We start from the raw sequence: 17,019 nt of genomic DNA, 5'->3' as shown, positions 1-17,019 counted from the left end.
GCATTGAACTTGAGGAGTGTTGCATTAAAAAAAACGGACAGACTTTTTACCCCACATAAAAGAGTTGAAAAAGTGAAGATTGTGAGTTTAGGTAAACTTTAATCTCCAGACATTACATTCCCCTACAGACATGCGCATCATCCCTCTCCCCCTTGTTGCTACGTTCCCTCCTCCCTCCAGCTGTTGCTATGTTAGTCTCAATTGTAGAGCTTCCATTGGTCGCAAGCTTCTGCGAGCGTCACCAAAAGCTATAAGTAAGGGGTACCGTTATGCAAATGAGGTTGCGGGCAGGGCTGTGGTGTGCTGGGAGGATGGCATTCTGCTGACGGGCGGCCGGGAGGACAACCGGGAGGACGGCTCGGTACCGGGGGAAAAACCGGGAAGACAGCTCGGTACCGGGAGGACGGCTCGGTACCGGGGGAAAAACCGGGAAGACAGCTCGGTACCGGGAGGACAGCCGTGGTGAGCCGACCTTATTATTTGTGTGTAATGACAGCCTGACACTGCTAAGCTGAGGTGAAGCGTCTTCCCCATTGCAGTGCCCCTTCCCCGGCAATGCTGGGCACACGGTATGGGTATAATACTGTGCAGGGGGCCCTGAGGCAGCTTGGGAATGATGCTTCATTTCCGGGTGTCCCCATAATATGTGTCACCGTCACATGACCTGCACCTTATTGCCCATGGAGGAGCTGCACTCTGCCGGTGACTGTGGCTGCTCCTGTCAGGCCTGTCATGGTACCCAGTCCTTGTGTCTGTAGCCATGGCTTTCCATATACAGGAAGCCCGTGTATAATACCAGCCTTGATTGGCTGGAGGGGTTACACTTTAATCAGTGAACCTGGGTGATCCAGGTAACCGTCCAAAGTGGACTTCTGTTTTGTAAATAAAGCTGTCCCTGTAATGCAGTTATAGCTGGTCAGGATCACAGCGGGAACATTGTATGCAGCAATCCAATTACAAAGCAAGGATCCTCATCTGACCGATATTTCCAGCGTTTAGGAATTGCAGTCACATGACTAAAAGGTTCTGATCCCGGTGTTACAATCCAAGGGATGACACAAAAGGGGTTCTGTAAAGCAGTCGCAGCATTAGTGCAAAGCCTGTCTGCCGCTAGCATGCTTGCCCATTGTTTGGAAGCAGTGATCTCTCCGAGGATGTCCAAGAGTCCAATCTGGAATAAGCAAAGCCTATTGCTGTGTGACATTTCTGTGTGTACGTGTGTACCTTGCTTTAGAAATACAATGATCTATCAGACATGGACCTGTTTTTGGCTTATTTAGCATGAAGGTGTGATTAGGCTTTACGTTTATCTGTTGTTTATGGGGCGAGTTGTCCAGGTATGGTGAACGGTCGGGATTTCCTGGTTACATTCTGTAGGGATATCGGCAATCCTTCTGCCAGTCATGTGATATTGGAATTTGGGTATATTGTTTAGGAAGGAGGAGAATCCTCAGAAAATGCTGACAATGACTAATCGTTCTTTGTTCATATAGACGTGTTCAGGGGCAGAATTCCGCAGCTGCCGGGGCCCCGTATTCACAATTCCTTGTTTGGAATATGGACAATGATAAGATCAATCACTGATCATTAGGAGATGGTGAGCCCATGTCACATACAATGAAGAAATGTGAGAGAGTATTGTCTACCCGGAACATCACCTGTCATCCCAATAGGTTCTGCCCATAAATTACTACCCCAGGGTACAACTAGTCCACTAATAATAAGTACAAGAACTAACAATAAGTACAAGAACATATAATAAGTACAATACCTAATAATAAGTACAATAAGTAATAATAAGTACAATAACATATAATAAGTACAAGAACTAATAATAAGTACAATAACTAATAATAAGTATAATACCTAATAATAAGTACAATAACATAATAAGTACTATAACATATAATAAGTACAATAAGTAATAAAAAGTACAATAACTAATAAGTACAAGAACTAATAAATACAATAACAAATATTAAGTACAATAATAATAAGTATAATAACATATAATAAGTACAAGAACTAATAATAAGTACAATACCTAATAATAAGTACAATAACATATAATAAGTACAATACCGAATAATAAGTACAAGAACTAATAATAAGTACAATAACATATAACAAGTACAATATCTAATAATAAGTACAATACCTAATAATAAGTACAATACATAATAATAAGTACAATAACATATAATAACAATAAGTAATACAAAGTACAAGAACTAATAAGTAATAATAAGTACAATATCTAATAATAAGTATAATAACATATAATAAGTACAATATCTAATAATAAGTATAATAACATATAATAAGTACAATAATAATAAGTATAATAACATATAATAAGTAGTTATTGTCGCTGTAAGGAAATCATCGTGTTACTGCTGAATATCTGTACACCATTGTATAAATCCTTTGTGTTTTATTATTGGAACATTGGCTGTGTTGTATCAGAAAAGGTTTATTTCTTGTATAATCAGTTACGCTCTGAATTTTGTTTCATAATCTATAAAGAAAAATGTAGAATGATGCTGCTTGGTGAGGAGCCAGAGAGGAGATTCAGAGTTCAGCTGAAGTCCAGGCATAGAACTCATTTCGCTTTGTCCCCGTCTATAAGGTCCCTTCATGTCCTCCTAACAGGTCACACCTTCATGTGTAACAGCTGGAAATAGCAGGACATACAAGCTCCTTTGTTTGGGAGAAGAGGGAACAAGGTAAAATACGTTCAATGAATTATGTCATCTAGAGCGCTGAATTTCCCACTGGCTTCTGAGCGGCCGCCATCCATCCATAAATAAAATGTCATTTTTGTTTTGTTAAACATTTTCGGATCTGTTTGCCTGGAGTTTTGCGTATTGCTGCGTTCCCTAGCTTTGTGCCGTGCTACACATCTAATGAATGTCTGGGGCATGGAAGACATGGAAGTACATGGAAGTACAGAGGATTGTCCTGCCAAGTGACAAACCGCAAGAATGATTGTAACTTCACACAGAATCTTCAATTTCATTTGTTTGTGTCACAATCGTAGCTGTCCTTTTATCAGCACATGATACATATTGCTGGAGGGTACACACACGCTTTGCCTCCACCTGTATGATATCTTCTTAGGCCAATCAGAAATGTGGAAACCACCTAAAGCAATGCTGCGGTTTACAAAATACATGTGCCATGAATGAAAGTCATTGGGTCACTAGGCCTAATTTATTAAAGCTCTCCAAGGCTAGAAAGAATACACTTTCATCAGTGAAGCTGGGTGATCCAGCAAACCTGGAATAGATCTGATTCAGGATTGAAAACATTTCCTAACAAATAGCAAATTACTTTTGAGAAATCTATTCCAGGTTTGCTGGATCACCCAGCTTCACTGATGAAGAATCAGGGCCATTGTGCCTGGGCTGGGGAAGCTGCCCTTCCTATGATAGATGTGGCCTTTATACAGGAAACCATGCACCCCATTTCTCATTGAATATTGTATTATTACGTTACATTATATTAGGTTTTTTAACACCGTGTTGCAACATGCATGGAGGAGAACTCACACAAGGAACACGCCAAGGTGTGTATCCCCATTCCTAAAAAGTGAGCAATTTTCAGTCCAATGAGGATTTTAAACCATGTCGCTTTGTTACTTGAATCCATGTGGAGGCCTTGTTCACAAAAGCTTTATACTAGTCAGATGAGGGTAACAGTATTGCAGTTCTCCTAGTTGTAGCCTGATTCCATGGAATCCTTTCAATGTAAAATAAAAGAACCAGAGCGCCAACATGTAGGAATTGTAAATATCAAATATAAAGTCATTGTGAGATATCATTAATATGATATAGTTGTAATTGTGTAAAAGGTCTACATTTAGTAGGCATAATAACGTAATACAGAATTTCTACAGGAAGATATCAGACGGCGGGAGTATGTTAAGCACAGAATTTATTATATCTAGTAAACCACAAAGTCATGCAATGATCAATATACTAGAGAGGATTGAGAGAAATGATGTCTGGAAATCAATAAATACAATTAATAAATGTCTCTCAAATAAACAAGTCACTTTCATTACTTGTGACTGCCCAAGTAAAGTAAACTTAGAATAAGAAGCTATAAAACATAAAATGTTCCTTTTGTACCCTGTGTTAGAGGAACCTGGATGGAGAATCATTCCTGAGTGGAATTATGGACACCTTGTACAGCACGGTACATGGGAGGTAGTGTGATAATTGCATTGTGCCATGGACGTATTCTCCCCACACGGTATATAGTATATAGTATAAATAAATATATATATACCGTGTTTCCCCGAAAATAAGACACTGTCTTATATTTTTTTTTGGCTCCCAAAAACACACTAGGTCTTATTTTCAGGGGATGTCTTCTTTTTCCATGAAGAAGACTACAGTACACATTTATTGTTGAAAGTCACTTATGATCACTCATGTTCCATTGATTGTCCCCTTCTGATCACTCTATGCTTTTATTTTCTTTTTCTCCTAGGTCTTATTTTCGGGGTAGGTCTTATATTAGGGCAGGTTTACAAAATAGTGCTAGGTCTTACTTTCGGGGTAGGTCTTATTTTCGGGGTAGGTCTTATATTAGGGCAGGTTTACAAAATAGTGCTAGGTCTTACTTTCGGGGTAGGTCTTATTTTCGGGGAAACAGGGTATATAGTAAGCGGGGGTTTGTACCCCTTCAGCCAGCACAGCATTATCAGCGTTATATAGCGGCGATCCGATCAGTTACTGCTAAGACCATGGAAGTAATGGACAACTTTCTGTACTTCCTAGGCATGCAGCTTGTTAGGGGTCCCAGGACCGGTAAAACTGATAATGAGATTGCATACCCAATTCCTCACCAATGTAGATTGAACCTTAAGAAAAGCTCCGCTGTGAGCACTTCTTAGATCAAATCCGCCTTATGACAGGCCTGTGCAAACTTTGTGTGAGCAATCAAATCATTTCTTTGCATTTTCAGCTGTGCAGGAAAAAATCAGATCTCATTAAAGAGAACCTGACACCTTCACTATGCAATACCCCCAATTGTAAAAGCAATTAGGTTTAAAATCGTTTAAAACACATAAGTAAGAAAAGAAGGTGTCAGACCACATGTCAATGTGAAAGCAATAATCTTATGGCTTGATGACAAAAATATTGAGAATCAGTGATTGAGTTATCACTTGCCATATTGTGGCTTGATATGTTTGGTATTTACATGGCGCAGTCTCATTTACATGTTTTATTTCAAATTATCGTGTATATTTTACTGGGTTTGATACATATTAGCATATAATGTTTAATCTTTAACATATGATTCTAAAAAATAGCGCCAGCAGTAAGATCTCTTCATTTTCACATAGTAGTATGACTATAGCCTGTAAAATGAATACTCTTTAGCAATATTTGCCCACCATTAACCTTAATGGGATTTGGGCTGCTAAATTGAACTAAGAAATTTACCCCTCATCTGGCCATGAGTTGGCCATGAATAACATTGATTGCAATGTTATTTGTAAAGGGCAAGCACAACATTATTAGTTACAGATTTTTGCCTTTAATGCCAAAGTACTTTAACCCATCAATAACTGAGAACGCTAGAGCGCTGCTATACAGGTAGTCCCCGGGTTACATACGAGGTAGGGACTGTAGGTTTGTTCTTAGGTTGAGTTTCTATGTAAGTTGGAACAGGTACATTTTTTTAATAAATGCAATTAGGACAGATGTTTGTCTGAACATATTATTAGTCCGTTACTGTAAAAAATCCTCACTGTCAGCTAATCACAAACAAAGCAAACAAAAAATAAATGTTTTTGGAGCCTAGACATTCCAAAACTTCTGGAGCAACGGACATTTCCCCAGCTTTTAACCTGTTAAAGCCCATTTTTGAAATTCCTATACATTGCAATGGGCTAATCTCCACCAGGACGTTTCCTTGAGGCACGTTAATGGGTTTATCTATAACGCTGCTTGCAACAATCAAAACACGCAGTAAATGTGGGAAAACGCATGTGAACGCTATCAGTGATTTCAGTGGAGGCATTTTCTGTGATTTTCATTGTCAGCCATGAATAAATGAATGGCAGAGATTACAAATGTCAGGATATGACTCATTCCTGTTTCCTATGACAGCACCTTGATAGGACTACATGTTAGACTAATTGGTCATTGACACTAATTGTAGCATGAACCGATCCTACAAGGTCACCACCAAGTATACTTGTTTCAATCTGTTTGCTGGAGTGTATTACAGGAGGGACAAATCAGTGGCCGGCCTGGAAGGGGCAAGATTGGCAGACAGAAGACCCTCGAATATTGTGGTATATATACATTTATAATCTCCAGCTATTCCATGCTGACTATGCTTGTATTATAATATTTCCCCATCCATGTTTCTATACACTAGCACAAACAGAAGAAGATATATATCTTACCTGCATATTTATTTCAGTGATATCGCTGGGATGTTCATATTTTATGTGGTATATTTATATTTAATGCAGTTGTTTTTTTCTAGTGACAGAAGTAATTGCTTTCTAAATGGTTTGCAGATGATGCTGACTGTATCAGCAGTTTTATCCTCATCCTCGTTAAAGTGTATCCATGGTGAGAAAATTCAACTTTTAGACAAAGATTTTCCGTGTATTTTATTATTTGTGTCCAGGTCACAGTTGTCAATAACACCCAAATGGGGTTTATCACAAAAAACGGGATCAGGCCACACTTGAATTTAGTCAATTGTCAAGTATCTGCAGATGAAAAAAAAATTCTTTGTATTATGATGTTGTAAAAATGAACTCAATGAACTTAAGAGAAATAAAATTAATAAACAATAGAAATAAGAAAAAATAGAGAATAGTAGCTTAGGTGTAAAGCCAAGAAATTATTAATTAGGACTGCTTAGGATTAACCAAGAGTTACCAAGGGGTTAAATAGAAATAAATGTTATTTCCATTTCATTTTCAGAATTCACATGTAAGATTTTATTTAGTAATGTCATCCACAAGTAATTTCCAACACCAATTGGCTTTTGAGAGCTATTATGAGTTAACCAATCAGTGATGGAATGGTCTAATTTCAGGTGCGTGTAGTTATTTTATTGGTCTCCAGGTTCCATTTTTGATGCCTTGCAAGCTCTATGTTCATTATACAATTTATGGGTATGTGCCATGTTTCTATCCTTTACACAAATGCTTACTTACCCCACATTTCACTGTTCATGCCCTCTGACTTTCAGGGGTCTGTACTTTCCTAATTGCTTCACTAAGCACCAAGATATAGTAAAGACCAATAATAATCAGGGATTTGTGACTTAAAGCAGAACTAAAGTAAAAACAACAAGGCAGGCACCTACCTTTACTTCCATATATCCCTCGATCCCTGTGGAGCTCTCTTTCATTTAGTGGGTCAGGTTAAAAAAAGACAGAAGTCCATCAAGTTTAACTACTAGGTTAACCATGAGGCTTAGCACTAAGCGGAGGAGCTTAAAACACTGGTAACAACTGCTCTTAATTATTTGGGGTAATCAATTACCCCTATGATAAGGTAGGGTTGGGTAAGTGTTTGGTAGTAGCCAGGCTCTGTGTGACCCAAGCCAAAAGCAAAAGAAGGCTCATGGACTGCGCCCCTGTCTGTATCTACACATACCTAATGGTATGCTACCATTTGCAAAGATCATTTTTTGGGTGCAATGCTGAAAAATAAGACTGCTCATAAATCACAATCCACACTTTTACACATACATACAAATCAGACTTATATATCTTTTATAGTTTGGTGTAAATATCTTGAGTTTATTTCAGAATTTTTAATTTTTTTTTGGGGGGGGGGGGGAGGGAGCAAATACCAATAAAAGTGCATGATTTCTAATTTCCTCCTATTTTTACCCAAAATAAAATCAAGCAGCTTGTATCCCATGAAGACATTACATGTCCAAGGATAACACCTTTCTCCAAGGAGCAGGAGATGTCATTCAGCTGACATTGTTACTTGGAAGACTGCAATGTTGGATGAAAAGGAAAAGAAATGCTAAATATTAGTTTGCTTTTTCTCACTCATTATGGGTTTATTTCCTACGAATCTAAGAGCAAACAAGAAATGAAAGTTATCAAAGTGAAACTATTTGATGCCATTAAATATAACAGTTATAGAAAATACACAGGTCATACTTAGCTAAAAGAACATCTGAGAAATATACAAAACAATTGGATGAGAATCGGTATTGGTGGAGCGGGGTGACTGTTATGGGTGAAACAATACTGAAGCGTACGGCTCGGCAATGGTTGCCTCATACAACTTAATACGACACTGACGTCACGCTGCGCCTTGTTTTTCCATCTCCAGTACAGTTCCTTAATTTAGTGCAATATAAAGGCGAAAATTGTCATTCAGAATATAAGAATTTATTTGAATTTTTTGTTTTGTTTTACTATCAATAAAACATAAAAATTGCAAACGTCCAAATTTTTCTGTGGACCACCAAAATTTCCTGGCAGATCACCGATTGGTGACCACTGTACTAGACGGAGCAGAACAAAACATATTTAGAACTGTGGACACAACCTATACCAGCACAGCACATATCTCATTGCAAATGCAAAGCATGATAATATTTATTTATATGTTATAAGAGTACATGTGAGAGTTTGCTGTACTTTGTGTCTGTAATATGTAGAGTCTGACATACACGTGTAATGTAGGACAGACACAGAAATGTTCACTTTTATATAGAAAAAGAACAATAATGCATCTGCTATTCAGGAGGCAATAACTATCCTCGGCCTTATACAGAGGCCAGGTACCTTACAGATCAGCGACTTCAGCTTTACAAACATGTTCAATTTTATTGAGCGGCCATACAAAACAAATAATTAAATTGCTACCTTTTTGTTTTATGTTTTTTTATGTTTTAGGTTTTTTTGTATGTCCGTTCGTTACATCTGGCAACAAAAACTATAGTATGCAGTGAAGGAGCAGCTATTCTATATATGTGGAATTCCATACATATGTGGAAAACCAGACTTCTTTTCATTTCAGTGATGCCACTGTTTGCATTGTTTATCTACAAAAGAATGGAGAAATATTCAAAAAGTCTGCATGCCAAACAACATTTTCTCATTTTGCATCACCCAATTTATTGTGAGAAGAGCTCTGCTTTCTCTCTTACTAACTAAAAAAAAGTTGGGGCTGCTCTTTAACCAGAATTTACATTGATTCTTCTATTTAGGGGAAAATGCTGAAGCCAGTCAGTTGGCCTACAATGATCTAAAGTTCTGTGATGGGATATGAAGGAGATTATTCATTTCTTTCTGGTCACTGTATTTGTGCAGCGCTTCATTGTCTCATACAAGAACAGAGAGACAGTGTTCTGCACCATGATGTGATTATGATGAGACAATTATCACATTTTCACCATATTACTGTCTAATTTTAGATGCACGTTGTTCTGTTCCTATTAATAACCGTTTTATTTTGGGTGCTCAAACTAGGCAAAGACATCACTGATCTATCTACTTGATTATTCAAGATGTTAAAACACACAAAGCTAAATACAATTTAGAAGCAATCTTTTCTGAAACAGTCAATGTGGTCATGATATATATTTTATTTATTTAGGATGTGACGACCAGACCTTAAGAAATCAAAAGTGGATTTCAAATAGTTTGAGAAATCCTACCCTGTTCCACACCTTAAAGTGAACCTATTTCCACAATTCTTACTGTATATAGAAGGGTAGATGACCCTTTACTCTATACAAGATAAAATGTGTTTGTTTTTTGTTAAATGACTTTTAAAAACAACTACTCAGCCTCTCCCCTACGCCACGGCAGTCTTCTGCGCATGCCTGGAGACCATTGAAAACGTATTCATAGTAAGATCACTTTTCTTTTTACAACTACAATCCAAAGCCTAGGCAGTGCGAGATCACATGACATGAAGACAGAAGAATAAGAAGGAAAAAGATGGCGGCATCCAACCATTGCCGAGCCGTACGCTTCAGTATTGTTTCACCCATAACAGTCACCCCGCTCCGCCAATACCGATTCTCATCCGATTGTTTTATTTATTTCTCAGATGCTCTTTTAGGTAAGTATTTCCTGTAACTTATATTTCATGGTATCAAATAGTTTGACTTTGATAACTTTCATTTCTTGTTTGGTCTTAGATTCGAATGAAATAAACCCATAATGAGTGAGAAAAAGTAAACAAATATTTAGCATTTCTTTAGTAATACCCGGGATATTGCAACTAATGATAATCGTAACAATAGTAATACTTCACTTAACCGTGAGCTGATCAATGAATCGGAGCCGCCACAGTCCTCGTCAGCACCATTATGAAGATAAAAAAAGTCTTATATATGGTCCGCAGGAATTCAGTGGTCTGTGAGGTCTACAAGCAGACCTGGATGTACTGTGTGATTGGGCAGCCAAGTGGCAAATGACATTTAATATAGATAAATGTAAAGTTATGTACTTGGGGGTAACAACATGCATGCTTCATACTGTCTAGGGGGAATACATTTGGGGGAGTCAGAAATGGAGACGGATCTGGGGCTTCTGGTAGATCATAGACTTAATAACAGCATGTAATGCCAAGCTGCAATATATAAAGCTAGTAAAGTACTTTCTTGTAATAAAAGAGGAATAGACTGCAGAGATGGAGACATAATCCTGTACAAAGCATTGGTCAAACCACATCTGGAATATGCAGTCCAGGTTTGGGCCCCAGTTCACAAAAAGGACATTGTGGGATTGGAGAGAGTGCAGAGAAGGGCAACTAAACTAATAAAAGGAATGGAGGAGCTCCGCTATGAGGAGAGATTAGCACGGAAACTATTCTCCGATCCAATTGCCTCATGGAATCAGAAAGGAATTTTTTTCCCTGTTGAAGCAAATTGTACCCGGGTTTTTTTTGCCTTCCTCTGGACCAACTATGTCTTATAGGGTTTTATACCCGGGTATGTTTATTTCCCTAGTAGTTGAATTTGATGGACTTAGGTCTTTTTTCATCCTAACCTACTATGTAACTATTTGAGGTCCGAGAGATTGGCGACTGCCTTTCTAGTATGCCGTTAGGGTGGTAATATTTTGCAGGGTATATTGTGCAGCATATGGTGAATGTTGTTCTTTATAATGTTTATTGAATGTGAAACGGTTGTGTTTAGTTTGGTTTATGCGTCTTTGTGCCCGTTGTGTGGCATGTTGTGTGATGTTTGTTATTGTGCTGAGCATGTGGCTACTGCCGTGTCCTCTGAGCGTGGTACTCCTTTAAATCTGACATTACAGTCCTACAAGTAATCTCAGCTGAATGACATCTCCTGCTCCTTGGGGAAAGGTGTTATCCTTGGACATGTAATGTCTTCATGGGATACAAGCTGCTTGATTTTATTTGGGTAAAAATAGGGGGAAATTAGAAATCATTGCACTTTTATTGGTATTTGGGTCACACAGAGCCCGGCTCCTACCAAACACTTACTGAACCCTATCATGGGGGGAATTGATGTTATTAACAGTGTTTTAAGCTCCTCCGCTTAGTGCTAAACCTCATCTATCACTGACAGCCAGTCTGAAAACAGTACTGTAACAAACGTGTGGATTCACATATAACGTGTGGATTCACATATAATGTGTTGATTCACATATGATGTGTTGATTCACATTGGTGTGTGTACTTTTTTCTGTGCTGTTAAGGGTGAATGGCAATGCGGTGAATATAGTCCTGAATATAGCCCTGAATATAGACATGGGAGCTGGTAAAGCTTGCTGTGCCATGTATGTATTCCTTTATTGGGGTAAGCAGTCATTGTGTACGTCTTGTATAGATATAGCATATAGATAGCATATAGCATATTGTGTACGTCTTGTATAGATATAGCATATAGATAGCATATAGCTGTATAGATTTAGCAAAGTTTAACCCTCTGTATGCTGCTTGAATTATGCTCTTAGTGCAGGGGATTAATCGCATTGCCAGTCCCTATTGTAACATTGGGTAACATTTACATTTTAGGAGATTTGTATAGAATAGGGAATGGGCAAGCCTTAGAATCTAAGTGACAAGGGGAAACTTGCCATGGCCAGACAAATCCAACAACTTCAAAATGGCAGAGCTTGTGGTTCCTCTATTACTTGGTGGTTGAGCAATCGAGGTGAATAAGGGGAGCTCAGTGCTGCAATGGGTTGTAACCACACTATGCAAAACATGATCATGGGTGTCAAACTCGGGCCCCCAATGTCTTTTGGCCCCCAAAGGAATCCTAAATATGAACTACAGCTGGCCCCCGAAGCTGCATTGAAATAGCAGCGCTACTACAATTCCCGGCATCACTCGCGTCTATAGCCCAGCGGGCTCTCTGCCTATGTGTGGCCCCGCATTGGGCTGTTTTATAGACGCAAATAATGCCGTGATGTTTAGTAGCGACGCTATTTCAATGAAGAGAGAGTTCCAGCGCCGGGCAACTCATAAGATTTAGCTCGGCATTGGCCCCGTCTGGTATTTGCAGCACTCCGCCTCAGATTTTCCTTGTTACCCCAAGGCATGGACTTGGTTGGATTTCATAGAAGAATATTATTATTATTATTATTATTATTAATATTATTGTTAGCCTGAGCAAAAAGCTTACCATTGAAATTTTACTCAAAAGGCTACAAATAGAGAAAGGGGCAGAAGATTTTTTCTTAAATAAAATAATTTTTTTTTTATGCCTGTCTCTCTAATTTAAGTTTGTTTCAGATTGAATGAGAAGCAAAACTTCTTGGTTTCCATATGAAAAGGGTTTCTATCTAATGATAAGGAAACATTTCCCCAATTTCTTCAGTAAATTGCAAGGTTGTCCCGGGACTTTGTCTAAGTTTTGGATTTTGTCTCTGTGTGTATTTGAGTTTGACCCCCCTGTCTTAGATGGGTTAGGCATAACACGCAAGCTTCACCTCTGCAGTATCCTGCCACGAGTGAGCTAGTACTGCATGGTGATTGGTCGGTAGGAATCTATGGGTGGGATCAGCAAGCTTGTACCTGTTGGAGCTTTGTAGGGGAAAGTAGTATTGGAGCATACACAGGAAAGCACAATAAATGTTTATATGGAATAACACAAACTAACACTGCTTTATAGTAACACTGCACAATAGGAGCGAGGAGCTCAGCTCTTTCACTATTCCCCGCCATTCCGGACCAATTTATTATTTATATCTTTAGTATCTGACAGACAGATCTGCATTAGAAAATTGTCAGATTAATATTTTTGGCACATAAGAAAGTTTAAATATATTTTCATCCGTGCATTTAGCTGAAAAAAAAATGTAACCGGTAAATGAACAGTAGCATTTATAAAATGAATCTAAACTGGTAAAGCAATAAAAACATTTTTATTTTTCAGTTAAACCACAGATGGGTATTGCATCAAGCAGGATTGCTTCAGTATAGCAAGACTCACAGACAAGAAGAAAACAGATTACGAGACTCTTCCATTTACTGTCATGGAAGAAAATGTTCAAAGCAGGCCAGTCTTTCTGCACGACATCCATATGACTTTATATAAGGTTACACATGTGTGGAATTCTAATGACTTGTGTCCTTATATCCTAATTTATGTGCTTCAGTCCCTAGCAGTACATTCATTGAAGGAACCCAATCTATCCATGGAATATATTCTTGTAGTCCCTGGGACTAATAGGCTGGATCGCTAAACACTTAGCTATTGTTCTTTTGCATTACATAACAGTGCAGAAAATGCCATCAGGAACATTTTAGAGCTATAACCCAGGAGTACTAAAATACTACTCTTATAATAGGGCCTCTCCCACCTGGGAAGGATTAAATGCACATTTTGTGGAGGAAGGCAAAAGGCACGTACCCCTGCTCATTCAGATCCCCTTAGTCTCCTCTCTAGTGGGCTTTGTTCTGTAGTCACAGGCTTGGACATTATCTCCTACGGTGCAGAACCAGCAAGCATTAGAAGTTATTTTGTGTTTTTATATATTATATCATTTTTATGTGCTATATGTAACATAAGAACAAACAATACATAGATATTGCAGCTTTCATTGTAGTAAACATGTCCTCAATCTGCCCCATTCTCTTCCTCAAGCAGTAAAATACATTTCTGTGAACGAGTGTGAATAGTAAATATTAAATAGATTTATCTTTTTTCTTTTTGTGCAGTTTCAAGACTACATTGAAAGTATCTGAGCACATCAGTGTCGGCCATGTCAATTATGGACCATAACCCCACCACAGGGGTTGTTACAGTAATCGTCATCCTTATTGCCATCGCAGCCCTTGGTGCCTTAATTCTGGGTTGCTGGTGTTATATACACCTGCAGAAGTTCAGCCAATCAGAGGATGAGGAGAGTATTGTTGGGGAAGGGGAGACCAAAGAACCTTTTCTTTTGGTTCAGTATTCTGCCAAGGCACCTAGAGTGGAGAAGAAAACAAAGCTAACCCCCAATGGCACCGAGTCTCACAGCTGAGTCCTATGATGACCCAAGAAAGCAGAACTACTACTGTGAAAAGAGACCCGAGTCCTGGTCAGGAGGTGAACTGCCTCCCCAATAACCAGTCCACATCCGAGCACACTGCATGCATGCAGTATTCTCTTTTTTACCCTATGTTTTCATACCATGTGTTGTGTGAATGTGCTTCATCCTGCTTCAGTGAATGTCTTCCCTGGAATGTGAATTACCCATGTGGTGACCGGTGTGTAAATAGCATTTCATCCTTCTTAGGTTGTCTTCATTTCTTGGAGAAATTAAGGATTGGATCTTCAGCAAGATCTCTTCCCAGTAGCAGTGACTCAAATGGAGAATTTGCTTTAACACTACACCCCTACTACATTTGCGGTTTCTTTTCCTTGTACTGATGGAATGATGCATGGATTTGTTGAATTAGCTTTAAGATTTATAACTGTGGTGACACTGCCAGCGGCGGCGGCTTGTCCTGCGGAGCCCGTGATTGGTAACTTGCCTTAATAATGAAAGTGTACCTGGAGGCTCTCGGCAAGGAGATGGCAGAGGAGCAGTTATGCAGATTTATTTTCTAATCACTACAACAACTAATTGTCTAAGTTTTTGTGTATGTGTAAATATCATGGTAATATGAAATGTTTTCTTACTGTTTAATATAGTTGGGGTTATCCTTCGTATTGGCCCCCCAACCTCCAGGACCACATCTCTATTAATTGAATCACTAGTCTGTTGTTGGATTGATTTTGGCTTTTTATGCCAAATGACCACTGTAATAGGCTATAAATTCACTAAACTTGTTTAAAATGTGTCTAATGGCCTTGTAATGTCCCGGGAAACTAGATCTGTCAGAAAGAAAGATTTGTGAACATGTGAATGCCATTGTTGTAGTGACAAGGATTTGTGCACTGATCTTTGAAGCATAAAGGAAATTTTACAATGCACTGTATTATATATTTATAGAGGTGAATGATTCACTCGAAATAGGTCATTCTGTACCCCGTTGTACAATCTCCATGGTTTCCAATTTCCTGGCTTTGCTGTGTTCTAAATAAGCTGGGCCTGGGAGGCCACGTGGTCATTTAGCCCATTGCTGAATTGGTCTCCTATCTTCAACCAGCAGAATGCTATAAACAATCAAGAAATACGTTTGATTAGAATGTTTTCAGTGTATAGTTCATATAAGAAATCTTGTTATGTTTGTAGCTTTAGTGTTACAATACCCTTTTACTCATTTATATTGACTTTCTTTTAACACAAGGGATATTAATCTATACATACAAAGTAAAGAAAGATGAATGAACAAAACGATTTATGGAGGATCAGCCATAGGGCGTAGATAGCTGAACCATTTATTGTGTATTTTACTCATTCTTTACCAATCTTTACATTATAGAGTTTTCTGTGGGTTTCTTGATAATTTATGCTTTTAAATGATATTTCAGGAAGAGCTGACCTGATTGAATAACACAACATCACCGTGCTCGTCCTATATATATGTCCTATATTCACATCAGTATAAACAGCTAGCATGTTCAGGTGAACGATAAGTGAATATTGTTTTCAGTACAGATTTCCTTTTTTACATATAGGTCAGAGACTTGGTGCAGAGTAGAACTCCACAGAAAATAGTTTTTAGTAGGCCAGATCTGATGCTAAGCGAGATGTATAGTAACACATTTATCCGCCATGTTTCTCATGTTCCTGTATGGACCGGGTGGGTATTTTGACAAATGGTGGCCCTCCTTTATAATGCTCCTCCATTGTATGTTAGGTAAATGAAGCCTGGAATCATCAGTTCCCCTTTGATGAACTGGTACCAAGCAGACCTACCTGACGGATCCTTTGCTGTGAATGTCATGAAATTGGGTTCAAAATTGTGAAAAATCTTGCTTGCCGAATGAATAATTTTTCCCCATAGTATTCAGTTTCACAATTAGTCCCTCAAAGGTTTCTTTACTATAAATGTTTCTGCCTGTGGTGGGGTCTGAGGGATCTCCATTGAAGACTGCACCAAAATCTCACAGAAAGGAGCAGGAGGAGCAAGCTGTATAAAGGCAAAGGTATTCCCTCAACAACTTGGGTGAATCCTTTGAAGTGAATAGTCCAGAAATGAATTAGGTACTGCTTTTTGTTTTATTATAAATTGGGGTTTGTCAAAGTACCTCTGATGTGTAAAATAATGCAGCTTCATATTTGGACGCAATGTTTGACATTTTCAATAAAGGAAAGTTTGTTTAGAATCTCTTCCTATTCGTTATTTTGTTTTATATATAGTTTTATAACAAGTAGAATACAGAAGTCAGTATGATTTTGTAATATTTACCTGGGTTAGTGACTGGCCATTGTCCTTTATCGGCTCCCTCAGCAAGTAGTTTCAGCAACTACTATAGATTGCTTTAAGAAAAAGCTGGATGATTTCTAGAAGCACAGAATATAACTGGGGATTAAGGATTTATAGATAACAGAGACTGCTGATCCAGGGAACATCCGATTACCTCATGGAATCAGGAAGGAATGTTTTCCCCCCGTTGAAACAAATTGTACCCGGGGGTTTTCTGCTC

The 17,019-nt window shown here is 38.4% G+C and overlaps 1 protein-coding gene across 13 annotated transcripts; it reads left to right on the top strand.

Annotated features, from left to right (window-relative positions):
- Positions 1–268: 268 nt before the first annotated feature.
- Positions 269–16,698, top strand: SNN (stannin). Of its 13 annotated transcripts, none has more exons than XM_072419053.1 (5): positions 3,339–4,294; positions 4,663–6,313; positions 6,545–6,599; positions 13,372–13,534; positions 14,157–16,698. In XM_072419053.1, the coding sequence occupies exon 5, from the start codon at positions 14,201–14,203 to the stop codon at positions 14,462–14,464; it is 264 nt and encodes an 87-aa protein (XP_072275154.1). In that variant the 5' UTR covers positions 3,339–4,294; positions 4,663–6,313; positions 6,545–6,599; positions 13,372–13,534; positions 14,157–14,200; the 3' UTR covers positions 14,465–16,698. The 13 variants fall into 13 exon arrangements, with proteins under 13 accessions (XP_072275153.1, XP_072275156.1, XP_072275152.1 ...); XM_072419050.1 differs by having other exon boundaries at positions 6,511–6,599; XM_072419052.1 differs by lacking the exons at positions 3,339–4,294; positions 4,663–6,313 and adding an exon at positions 269–462 and having other exon boundaries at positions 6,511–6,599.
- The last annotated feature ends 321 nt before the right edge of the window (positions 16,699–17,019 follow it).

Source organism: Pyxicephalus adspersus, chromosome 7, assembly GCF_032062135.1.
Source record: "Pyxicephalus adspersus chromosome 7, UCB_Pads_2.0, whole genome shotgun sequence".
NCBI classification, from domain to species: domain Eukaryota; kingdom Metazoa; phylum Chordata; class Amphibia; order Anura; family Pyxicephalidae; genus Pyxicephalus; species Pyxicephalus adspersus.
This window is presented reverse-complemented; position numbering and strand designations above follow the sequence as displayed.

Coding starts and splice junctions, on each gene's coding strand:
- SNN (XM_072419052.1), top strand. CDS start 14,201: ATGTCAATTATGGACCATAACCCCACCACAGGGGTTGTTACAGTAATC.